This window comes from Monodon monoceros, unplaced genomic scaffold (assembly GCF_005190385.1).
Source record: "Monodon monoceros isolate NGI ecotype Baffin Bay Population unplaced genomic scaffold, NGI_Narwhal_1 Super_Scaffold_19, whole genome shotgun sequence".
Lineage (NCBI taxonomy): Eukaryota > Metazoa > Chordata > Mammalia > Artiodactyla > Monodontidae > Monodon > Monodon monoceros.
In genome coordinates, this window is record NW_021703775.1 from 44,048,590 (window position 1) to 44,061,138 (window position 12,549).

The following is a 12,549-nucleotide window of genomic DNA, read 5'->3' on the forward strand; positions in this document are numbered from 1 at the left end:
AGAGGCAACAATATTGATAAATTTTACAAGCATAATGTTGAACCAGAGAAACTAGATGTAATAGAGTACAGATTTTCCTCAAATTAGGATGGGGTTACATCCCAATAAGCCCATTGTAAGCTGAAAATGTTGTAAGTCAAAAATGCACTTAATACACCTAGCCTACCAAACATCATTGTTTAGCCTAGCCTACCTTATATGTGCTCAGAACACTTACATTAGCCTACATTGTGCCTTACATTAGGCAGTCATCTAACACAAAGCTTATTTTATAATAAAGTGTTGAATATCTCGTGTAATTTATTGAAACTATATTGAAAGTGAAAAACAGAATGGTTGTATGGGTATAGAATGGTTGTGAGTATATCAGCTGTTTATCCTCGTGATTTTGTGGCTGAATGGGAGCTGCAGCTTGCTGCCACTGCCCAGCATTGTGAGAGATGATCATACCACATATTGCTAGCCCAGGAAAATATCAAAATTTGAAGTACAGTTTCTCCCGAATGTGTATCCCTTTTGCACTGCTGTAAAGTCGAAAAATTGTTGTCAGACCATCTTAAGTTGGGGACTGTCTGTATTTTCTGGCCCTTTACAGAAACAGTTTGCTGACTCCTATTCTTGTTAATATTACCAGGTATAGTTGAGGGAGTCCTGACTAACCAGGAAGCCTGGGCTCTGGCTCTGTGACTTTGGGCAGATCACTCAGCTCCTCAGGATTTATGTCCTGAACGAGCAGGTGATGAGCTGTGCTTCTAGGAGTAGCTCCAACTACAAATTCATTTTTTCCTTAAAAAAAAAAAAAAGCTAACTTTTTGCCAAGGCTTACAAAATTTGGCTTCTTTCTACCTCTCTTGCTTTATTTCCTTTCCTTGACTTCACTTCAGTCACACTGGCCGTCTTGGCTATTCCAAACATACTCAGCTCTTTTGTACTTCACTGCCTTTACACTTCTTATTTCTTGTTTGGAGTACTCTTCTTCCACCTCTTTGCATGGCTTACTGCTTATCTCTCATTTCTCTGTTCAGAGGTCTCTGTTTCAAAGAGATGACCTCTATCCTCTTTTCTAACATAGCACTCTCATACTCAGTCACTGCTCTTTACTTTACCTTGTTAATTTCTTTCACTTTTTTCCCCACAAAAAGCAATTTCACAGTTTCTTTTATCAGAACTTATTTCCTTTATCTGTGTGCTTGTTTATTATCTGTCTCTCCCACTAGAATGGAAGTTCCACGAAGGCAACTACTTTGTAAGTCTGGTTGCTTGCTATGCCCCTGTGCTTAGTACAGTCCCTGGCACTGTTGAATGATTGGATTAATTATTTAACTATTGCAGAGTCTTAAAGGACATGGTAAAATGGTATATTTTATTTCAAATGCAAATAAGAGCCCTGGAAAAAAAATTAAACTATTATTATAGCTAAGTTGATTTCAATGGCTTGTTGTTTGCAGCTGCTTTTATAATCATTTAAATTCTTCCACAGAGCTGTCAGGTATGTTTATATAATCATCCTTAATTTACATAGAATGTGAAGTCATAAGTATACTGACTTCTTCCAAAGCACTGTGGTTTACTGAATTTCTGGGATTTGTAAGTCAGTGTGGCTTTTGTTTTTGTTTTTTAAATCAAATTTTGGAAAATTTCAGGCATTTTTTTCTCTTCAAATGTATTTTTTGCTGCCCAGTTTTTACTCTCTTCTCCTTCTGGGTCTCCAGTTAATGTATGCTGGACTGTTAGATGTGTACAGTTGATTTTCCTGTAGTCTTTTTTTTCCCCTCTCAGTTCTTCAGATAGGATGATATACATATATATATGTTTTTGTTTTTTGTTTTATTTTCCTTCTTTCTTTTTTTGGCTATGCTGTGTGGCATGCAGGATCTTAGTTCCCCAACCAGGGATTGAACCCATGCCCCCTGAAGTGGTAGCATGGAGTCTTAACCACTGGACCGCCAGGGAAGTCCCTGGTTGATTTATATTGATGTCTTCAAGTTCATCCACTCTTCTACCATCTCTGATCTTCTTTTAAGCCCATCCATTTCTTTTTTCAGTTCTGGAATTTCCAGTTGGTTCTTTTTTTAAAAAAAGTTTCATTACTCAGATTCTCTGTGTATGCTGTGTGTACACCATAGATATTAAAAATAAAATCTTTGGGGCTTCCCTGGTGGCGCAGTGGTTGAGAGTCAGCCTGCTGATGCAGCGGACACGGGTTCATGCCCCGGTCCGGGAAGATCCCACATGCCGCGGCGCAACTGGTCCCGTGGGCCATGGCCGTTGAGCCTGCGCGTCCGGAGCCTGTGCTCCACAGCAGGAGAGGCCACAACAGTGAGAGGCCTGCGTACTGCAAACAAACAAACAAAGTAAAATCGTTGAACATATTTTCTTGAAAGTTTTAAAGCGTATTTATAGTAGCTACATTAGTTAATCTGTTAAATCCAATGTCTGGGCCATCTTGGGATCAGTTTCTGCTCACTGCTTTCTGACTTGTATACTGGGCATTGTGAATAGTATGTCACAGACTTGAATTCTCTTATCCTCTGAGAATAGTGAGTTTTTTTCTGTTTTTTAAATAATAGATTATTTACTGGCTTATGACCTTGAACTTGTTTAGGTTTGGTTTTATGCTTTGTTGAGAGCATAAGGTATTTCCCAGATCTAACTCCCAGGAGGACTCAGTTCCCAGCCTCTGCCTCCTTCCTGATCAGGGCTTATTTTAGGCTTCCTTAGAGCAGGTCTAGAGTAGGCCTTAGTCTCAGATGTGGTCTTTATTCCTAGGGCTCTGCCTTTTGGGTGTCTCAGCTGAATGCCCAGAGTGTTAACAAGCTATCGAAGTATCAGTGTGGTTTCACCACTCTGACTGGGCCAGAACTCCTAGGAGTTCCGTTGCCCCTCAGCACTGTCTTCTACTTACCTCTGTTCCATTCTTAACCCTTTAGCAGTTCTCTGGTAAGCTTCATCTTGCCTCGTACATGTGTAGCCCAGACCTCAGGCAAGGATTCTTGGAGAACTTCCACAGTGGGGCCTCCCCTCCACACAGTTCTCTTTTCTCTTGGGGTTTGCCCCACCGATTTCAACTGCTTAAACTCTGATATTTTCCTCCTTAGCTCAGCGGACTGCTTCACTCTGCTTGGACCATTTCCCCTGCTTGGAGTATTCTTTCTTCAACCTTATCCTTACTGTGCTTGGACTTCAGCTCATTGCACCATAATCCAGAAATGTCCCCAGGCAGAAAGCTGGGGTGATCATGGGGCTCACCTCATGTGTTTCCCTTTCCTTAGGAATCAGTCTTTTACCCATGGTTTAATGCTAGAAAAAGTTGCTTTATGTATATTTCCCACTCTTATGATGGCTAGTTTAGTACCAGTTATTTTGTCATATCCAGAAGTATAGTTCTGAAGGCTGTTCTGTTTGGAGAGGAATGAATTCTTAAAAAGAAAATCATATTTTATTTTAGACATTTATTTTTCATTCCCTGAGTCAGTGCTTATTTATTGCCTGTCTTCTGTTTGCGATTGGCACTGGGCACGTAAGGGGAACGGAACACAGTTTCTCTCCTCAAGCGTACTTTACTAATGATAAGGAGGCAAACGAATAGTAAGTTCGAGTCTGGGTTTTTTTGGTTTTTTTTTTAAATAACTTTCATTGAAGTATAATATACTTGGTCACAGTATGGTTCCCACTCCGTCTCCAATTTGGTAACTTATTATATAAGGACAAAGAAGTTAACCCAACTCTTCCAAAGGAGAGGCTTTGGTAGTAGGTTGTAAGCTGTAAATACACTTTTCTAAACCACTATTTCTTTTTTTTTTTAAAGGTTTATTTATTTATTTAATATTTTATTTTTGGCTGTGTTGGGGCTTTGTTGCTGTGCGCAGGCTTTCTCTAGTTGTGGTGAGCGGGGGCTACTCTTCGTTGTGGTGTGTGGGCTTCTCATTGCAGTGGCTTCTCCTATTAAGGAGCACGGGCTATAGGTGCGCGGGCTTCAGTAGTTGTGGCACACGGGCTCAGTAGTTGTGGCTCTAGAGCGCAGGCTCAGTAGTTGTGGCGCATGGGCTTAGTTGCTCCGCAGCATGTGGGATCTTCCCGGACCAGGGCTTGGACCTGTGTCCCCTGCATTTGCAGGTGGATTCTTAACCACTGTGCCACCAGGGAAGTCCCTAAACCACTATTTCTTAACGATTAACCATTACTTAACCATTTGCCTTATTTTGAAATAATTAGCAAGAGCTGTAAAAATGCCATTTTGCCATTGAGAAATTTTTTTCACTAGAGATGCAGACATCAGATATCTTAATGTATTTATGATATTAAAATTTTTCTCTCTGACTTCTATAGCGTATTTAATACTCAAAACAAATTTTTTCGACTTTCATTTTTAGAAGGTCTCCTTAATTCATGGAAACAAACTTATCTAAACTCTGTTTCATTAATCACCACTGACAACCTGATAATCTTCAACTCAGGCTTTTGGCTATGGAGTGATTTTTGCCAGCAGTCACTGATAATGATGTATGAATTGGATGTGAAACAGATTCTACTAAATTTTCATTGGTTGATATACGAACATCATTTTAACAATGATTGTTGTTTATTATGGTAAAAATATCTAAGATGCAGACTTGCAGTATTGTGCTTTCAGTTTGCTTGTCATTTACTATTGTCATTTGTGATCAGATGGTAATAGCCAACCTTTCAATTCTTTTGAGACTGTTTCTCCAGACTGCTGCTGTTTCTTCTGACCCATTCATCCCATCCCCCTCCCAACTGCATTTTTAACAAAATAGAAACACATATTATCTCCATTATCAAAGAGAATATGTTTGCCTCCTGCTTCCATTTTCTCTGTATCTTTTAAGATACAATTGAAAATAATTTTATATGTGTACCAAAAGGATGTATATATTAATGGGTTTGGGCTAAGACAATTGTGATAAATGTTTTGGAATTGCATAAGGAGTACATATATGTTTTGATTTGTTGATAGGAATGATCACAGTATTGTGAGTTCGAAGCTGAATAAGTGATGGTAACATCACCGAAGTGCCCAGTCCTACAAACATGGCTTTTTATTGACAATAATTTTTTTGACTGTTGTATTGCAGCTGTTGAAAATGGACAGATAGATGTGTTAAGGCTGCTACTTCGATATGGAGCAAATGTTAATGGATCCCATTCTATGTGTGGATGGAACACCTTGCACCAGGCTACTTTTCAGGTAAACTCTGAATTTATTATTTCATTTCCATATAAATTGTGTGTTTTACCCTTTTAAAATGACAGTTCAATACAGTTTTTGCTTCCTACTTGCCTGTGATTTATGATGGTTAGTGCAGTACAGAAAAGGCAGTCTAAATGCTAACAGTCATTCTGAATAAGCCAACTGCTCTAGTAGTTCTAGTAGCTTTGGGCTGCAGGGATTATCTAAGTTTTTCAAATGTTGATAGCATAGTTAAGAGACCATCAGAATATTTGGGATATAAATTGATAGCAATGGCTTATTTTATTTATAGCACTGTGTTTAGAAACTGTGATGACATCTTAGTGCTTGTACTTGCAAACTAATTTTGCAGGATTTTATAAGGATTATAATTCCTAGAGATTCCCAGTGTTCTATCTGTTTATGTTTAATGTTCTAGCTAAAGGTACAGGATAATCTGATTGTTTAACACTTTCTTCCCATCCACCAATACACTTTTTTCCTTTAGTGAGGATAAAAAATATACACACACACAACAATAAAAAAGATATCTTCTATTTTCTTTGTTTTATTTAAAATATGAATCTGTGCCTTAGGAAAATGCTGAGATCATAAAATTGCTTCTTAAAAAAGGAGCAAACAAGGAATGCCAGGATGACTTTGGAATCACACCTTTATTTGTGGCTGCTCAATATGGCAAGCTAGAAAGCTTGAGCATACTTATATCATCAGGTAAGACTAATTCATTGGGTAAGACTAATCCATTAGCCTTTACACTGTTAAGATCATGAGTTTTAACTTTGTATCTTCTTAGGAAGAGTAATTCTTGACCAGATATAAATCAGGTTCTGGAATATATGGTCTTTTATGTTAGTGGTAAATAAGAGTACATACAAGTTCATTTATAAGCCTGGTTACTAAGTCTCTATTACTAACATAATACATTGCGCAACTATTAATTTATCTGAGTAGGACCATAATAACCTATCATTAAAGCAGGTTTATTGGCAAGTTAAATGATGGTGCTGTCCTTTATTCTAGGGACCTGAGCAATTCCAACTTTCTAGGGTACAAGAAAAAAAAAGACTAGTATAGGCTTAATTAATTTTTTAGATAGTTATTTTGTATATTAACCCTTTGAGTTGTATGTTTTGATCAATTGTGTGATATTTAAATGGATTTATTTCAAAGCATGTTTATACTTTATTATGTTAATAAATAGCAACAGAAGCCTGTTAAAGGATTCTCAGTGACAACGATTACACATTCAGCATTGTCAGAGAGGATGGTGTTGAGGTGGCATTCTTACTCTGTGTGACATTTCTGTGACCAGAAACTTTTGTTATGTAAGAGCTTTTCAGTTCTTCCAGACACTGCGTGTGCACTCACACTGCTAACCTGACGAAGCATGGATAGTCAGGAGCAGATGGGAAATACACCAGGTTTGCCACCACGCAATTTTTTTTAATACTTAGACTTTTCACGTATCTTCTGTAATACCTAAACTTTTAATAAATTACCAAAACAAAGTTTAAAGTTGAGAGAATCCCCCAAATCATTTGTGCAAGCTTTTTTTTTTTTTGTATTAAGAATCCCAGGCTTGGGGACTCCCCTGGTGGTCCAGTGGTTAGGAATCTGCCTTCTAATGCAGGGGACATGGGTTCGATCCCTGGTCGAGGAGCTAGGATCCCACATGCCACAGGGCATCTGGGCCCGTGTGCCACAACTGCTGAGCCCGTGCACTCTAGAGCCCGTGCACCACAACTAGAGAGGCTGCATGCTGCAACTACTGAGCCTGTGTGCTCTGGAGCCCACATGCCACAACTAGAGAAGAACGTGCATGCTGCAACTAAGACCTGACACAGCCAAATAAATAAATAAATAAATAAATTAAAAAAAAAAAAAAAGAATCCCAGGCTCTGAGCATTTAAGTGCCTTGCCAAAGATCTAGAAAGTATTCCCTGGCAGAATCAGGACTTGGATCCAGGACTTGTGATTTCTCATCTTCCTTCTTCTATGTTGTACCTTCCCAAGGACTGTCGTGATGTATTCTGTGACTTCCAGTCCGTAAGTTCCAGTTATTAGTGTGTAGCTAATATTTAGAATGAAATAGGTTAAACTGCAGCTAATGACTCCTCATGCTGAGCCTGTCTCCTGGAACACTAAGCACCTGTTTTGTTTTCCTTTGTTCTTTTTTTCTTCTCCTCTCTGAATAGTTACGAATGGCAAGTTGAAAAGGTATGTAGGTATGTTTATAATGTAACTATACATGTTTCTAACTCTTTAAAGTGACTTTCCATTCAGTGAATTATCTCTCATTTTCCCAACTTTTCTACCTGTAATCTTACAAGGTCTAGTTCCTTATTCTTCCTTATACATTGAAATTGTCAATCAAAACAAAACATTGCTTAAAAGAGAAAGTTAAGTAGGTTTCTTTTTTGACTTAGTATTTTCTCAGTTATAGTGTTCATTTCTTTCTGAGGCTGACAGTAGGTGAAGCCACCTTGTACAAGTCAGGAATATTCTGTGTATCTAGACATGTTGAATATCCAGTTGGAATTTCTGACAGTTCCATAAACTCTAAGTTACCATTTGTGTTTTGCATTGTTTTTACCAATTTCAGGGCTTTGGTTTATTCAAGGTATATTTATGGAACATCCGTTTAAATAAAAAAGTAGTCTTTTCCCCCTTGATGATGATGATTTTTCACTGAGCTGTATTCCAGAAATTTTAAAATTCTCATGGTCATGTATTAACACCATACTTAGCATACTTAACACGTTATTTGTCAATGAGAAAAGTTTGAGGAAGTCTGCTATTTTTGAAACCTTCACAAAAATTGAGGTCACTAAACTTTTTCACATCTTTGTACACTTGGGTCTAAATAATTGATTAGATTTATGCTTAAAAAGATCAGCTTAGAAACCCATTTAAATAGACCTTTTTCCTTTTAATGTGGGCTCTGTTTATCATGCACTGGTCATGAAGAAAAGTGATATAATGAAGAGTATAGTCAACATTAGTTTAAAGGCATAGCCCCCACGTATATCATATCTACTGGAATTTTTTTTTCACAAGTCTTAGCCTGAATCAATTAGTGGCATCTGTAAAGTCTCATAATTTAGATTTTTTTCTTATCCTTTCAGTAATGATCAAAAATGTTATCCATATTTGATGGTTTGCATTTTTCCTTTTTTAAATGATTGCTTACTGGACCCTCAGAGTGCTTGTTGGAATGAAATGAATCCTTCATTGAATAAGTTTCTTATTTTAGCTTAAAAATGAATTCTAAAATATTAATCACTTGCTTTCGTGCTGACATAAAAGTAAAAACAATGTAAATGATTACCAATAAGTTATGAAAATTAATATGTTTTAACAACAGTATCCACTAAGGAAGAAAAGCTATTGTACTGTGAAACCCTATTTAAGGCAACTGCTTTGAAATTTTTGTTAATTATTATTATTATTTTTTGCATTAAGGAGGGTTATATGTTAAATGTTTATTTTAGGTGCAAATGTCAATTGTCAAGCCTTGGACAAAGCTACTCCCTTGTTCATTGCTGCTCAAGAGGGCCACACAGAATGTGTGGAGCTTTTGCTTTCCAGTGGGGCAGATCCTGATCTTTACTGTAATGAGGACAATTGGCAGTTACCTATTCATGCAGCCGCACAAATGGGCCATACAAAGTAAGTGTTAAAAATGGAAAATAAAAATGGTCTCATAATTCAAAGGTAATAGAAATAGATCTTCTGGGCCAGACCCTTTACCTCCAGGCATAACCCTTGGTATTCCCTTCCCTACTGATCTGCTGGGTGACTAGATCCACCCCCCACATTTGTCCCCCTTGCAATCCCAGCAGCTCGTAGTCTTGCTCTTTCCTAGTGTGAGGCAGAGTGGCCCCAGGGGCTTTCTCAGGGTAAGTCTTCTCTCTGACTTCTTAAGCTGTGGCTGTACTCTCCCACTCCTTTCCAGTTTTGTCCCAGGCATCTTTAGGTATTGATCTGATGGCTTTATTCAACTTATTTTTGTTACCTCCTTGGCCCCAGGAATGTTTTGAGTTTGTGATCTCTTTTGTGTGGACTGGGTAGTCCTCCACATCTTGAACCCTTTGACTGGACTTCTCTTTGTCTTATTTCAAATTCAACTTGGTACTTTCCCCTGCTTCTATTACTCTTCTTCCTTAGCCAGAAATTCCAATGAAATTTTTGGTATTGTCTGAAGAGAGAGAGACTTAACGAAAGTTGGAACTCCCTGAAATTGGGGGTTCCAGGAATCTCAGAAATTATTAAACCTGGTTTTATACCTGTGAGAATATGGCAGCCTGTCTTAACATAGATTGGTACAGTTTTTTTAAATATATATTTAAAGTTTTTAGAGTTATACTACTACAATAATAATTTTATAGCTCTTGTTAGTATTATTTAATTTAAAAAGTAATAGTGAAATGGTCTTGTCTTTTGTATGTATACATAGTAGGAAAACAGATGCTGTAATTGGGTTGTTATGCCACTAGGTGGCATGGTATTTTACTATTTCCTTAAAGATATTTGTAATCATGTTTGTGCCCTGTTGAAGAGTATAATTTTTCCAACTCATTTAAAAAAATTTAGCACATTTATTACATATAAGAGACACTAAACAGATTCTTTATTTAACAAAGTACTTAGGTTTAAAAATTTGATGTTTTTCTTAACTGTTGATTGTTTATTTAATCATAAATCTTAGGTACAATTATACTCTGAGCTTTAAATTGATACCAAAACCCTCTTGAGAATTTGTCCTCATTTGTTCTCAATTTTGAGAATTCTGTTTGTCACTGATGATTTCCTTCATGGTGAAATATAAGTTCTCCTTAAATATTATCTTAGTCCTACCTTACCTAAGGAAAAGTAGCAAAGAGAAAGAATGTCATCAATTCTTAATTTATTCTTAATTTTTAAATAAATCTGCCTTAATATTTAAAGAGCTCATCTTCTTTTCTGAGAATACAATATTTTAGCAGAATTTCTGACTTCTTCCTGTTGACAGTACTATTCACTTCATGTCACTCACTGTCTTAAAAAATTCTTACTGATTAGAAAAATAAAACTTTGGTTGCTACTCTATGAAGGAAAATAACTTGTTTTCTTGATAACGAGTTTATATTTAGTATAATGAAGTTTTAAAAAATTTATTAGATCCTAAAATATCTAATATAAAATTTGAATTTTGGGGAGGAAGGTGGTTGTTGGTGGGAGGGTAAATAATTCGTGAAAAATAAAGGACTGTGTGTTATCTGTTTACTTTTATAGGAATGTTCTTTAGCTCTGCTTCAGATACATTTAAGGATCTTTCTATTAAGCATCAATAATGAGTGTAACATTTCAGAGTATGTAGCTTGTAATAATTTACTGTAGATGGAAAGTACACTGAAGACAGAAAGACTTTTTAAAATCAATCAGTGGGTGACTCAAAATATGTGCTGTAGAAATGTCTGCACTTATGTACATATAAAAGCATTATATACCCCTGAATTTGTGTATTTGCAGAATCTTGGACTTGTTAATACCACTTACTAACCGGGTCTGTGACACTGGGCCAAACAAAGTGAGTCCTGTGTACTCAGCAGTGTTTGGAGGGCATGAAGAGTGCCTAGAAATGTTGCTCCAGTCTGGCTACCGCCCAGATGCCCAGATGTGCCTCGTCTTCGGATTCAGTTCTCCCATGTGTATGGCTTTCCAAAAGGAGTATGTATATTTGCTGTATTTTTATTCTTTTTTGGTATATGGAGATGTATTTCCAAATGACTTTCTTTTGTGAAGCAATATGTCTTACAGCTAAATTTTTAACTTAAAAACAAAAAACAGACAAAAACAAAAGCCTTCTGTGATGCACCTTGTTCAGTCAAACTATAATAAAAATTAGGTGATAATGTCAGATTTTTTTCCTTCTCTCTTTGGCTCTGGATTATATTTTTGGTGTAGCAATTTTAGAGCATACTTTCAATATATTAAAGTAAATGCAGGAATTCTCTGATATCCTTGGTCTTCAAAACAATTTAAGAATTAAAACAAACTTTAAGTTGCACAATGAATAAGGGCTGAAGATTTAATGTATAATGTGGTGACTGTAGTTATAATGTGGTGACTGTATTATATAATTGAAATTTGCTAAGAGTACAACTTAAATGCTCTTAAAAAAAGAGGTAAATATTTGAGGTGATGAATGTTTTCACAATGTATATGTATGTCAAATCACCACATTATATACTTCAACTATCTTACAATGTTATTTGTCAGTTATACCTCAATAAAGCTGGGAGGCAAAAAGATAAAAAAGAGTTAAAAATATCTTTGTCAAGTATGATATTGACTGTGTGTCAGGCTATTTATCATTTGACATTTATATTTACAAGACTTGTTATGAACCTAAAATAAAACTTTAGTTTTCTAGATATTCCTGCATTTTTAATGTATTTGGTATGTAGCGTTTATTTCTGTAGGTCACACTCAGTTTAAAATTTTTTTTTTTTTTTTGCGGTACGCGGGCCTCTCATTGTTGTGGCCTCTCCCGTTGCGGAGCACAGGCTCTGGACGCGCAGGCTCAGCGGCCATGGCTCACGGGCCTAGCCGCTCCGTGGCATGTGGGATCCTCCCGGACCAGGGCACGAATCCGTGTCCCCTGCATCAGCAGGCGGACTCTCAACCACTGTGCCACCAGGGAAGCCCTAAAATTTTTTTAAATATTTCTTTTGCTTATCTGCCATGATGCTGTGAGTAGAATAAATGAAGAATTACTGATAGATTATTGATTAGATTCTGGCCAAGACTTGTCTATAAGACTCCTAAGGTTTTTAAATAGACGGTAAGAATAAGGCTATGTGTAAGAAAAGGCATATTGAGTAAAATCTGTCCATGCAATAATGGACAAAGTTGTGCAGGTAGTGGCTGTTGTTTTTTAATGACGCAAAAGAGTTTGCAAGCTTACCTCAAATTTCATTGGCTTTCCTGAATTCACCATTATGGATTGCTAGCTATGACTTAATTTAAACAGTTATCAAAAACTTATTTGCTAAGCTTTTCAGTCTCTACCGTCTTGTAATATTTGCTATGTAAAATAGTAGTTCATTTCATTTGTTCTGAATTTAAGCTTCTATGTATACACTGTACTCTGAATATTTGGGGTTTTGGTTAATCTGAGTATCTGGGGTTTTGGTTAATCTGAATATCTGGGATCCACTCTATGCATAACTTTCATGATTTCATGGTATACCTCCTTAGGTTTTGTCTTTATAAACAGAGGAGCCCTAATTATTTTAGTTTACCTCACTAGGGCTGTACTGATGGCTTTAGTTGATTCATTTACCTTTCTCTGT

General features: G+C 36.7%; 1 protein-coding gene across 4 annotated transcripts in view; it reads left to right on the forward strand.

Annotated features, from left to right (window-relative positions):
- Window positions 1-12,549, forward strand: part of ASB3 (ankyrin repeat and SOCS box containing 3) — a 94,288-nt gene that overhangs the window by 51,180 nt on the left and 30,559 nt on the right. For all 4 annotated transcript variants that reach the window (XM_029232329.1, XM_029232326.1, XM_029232327.1 and 1 more), the window contains 4 exons: window positions 5,097-5,209; window positions 5,788-5,923; window positions 8,704-8,881; window positions 10,724-10,921. In XM_029232329.1, the coding sequence (XP_029088162.1) occupies window positions 5,097-5,209; window positions 5,788-5,923; window positions 8,704-8,881; window positions 10,724-10,921 (625 nt within the window). The remainder of the gene's footprint in view (window positions 1-5,096; window positions 5,210-5,787; window positions 5,924-8,703; window positions 8,882-10,723; window positions 10,922-12,549) is intronic.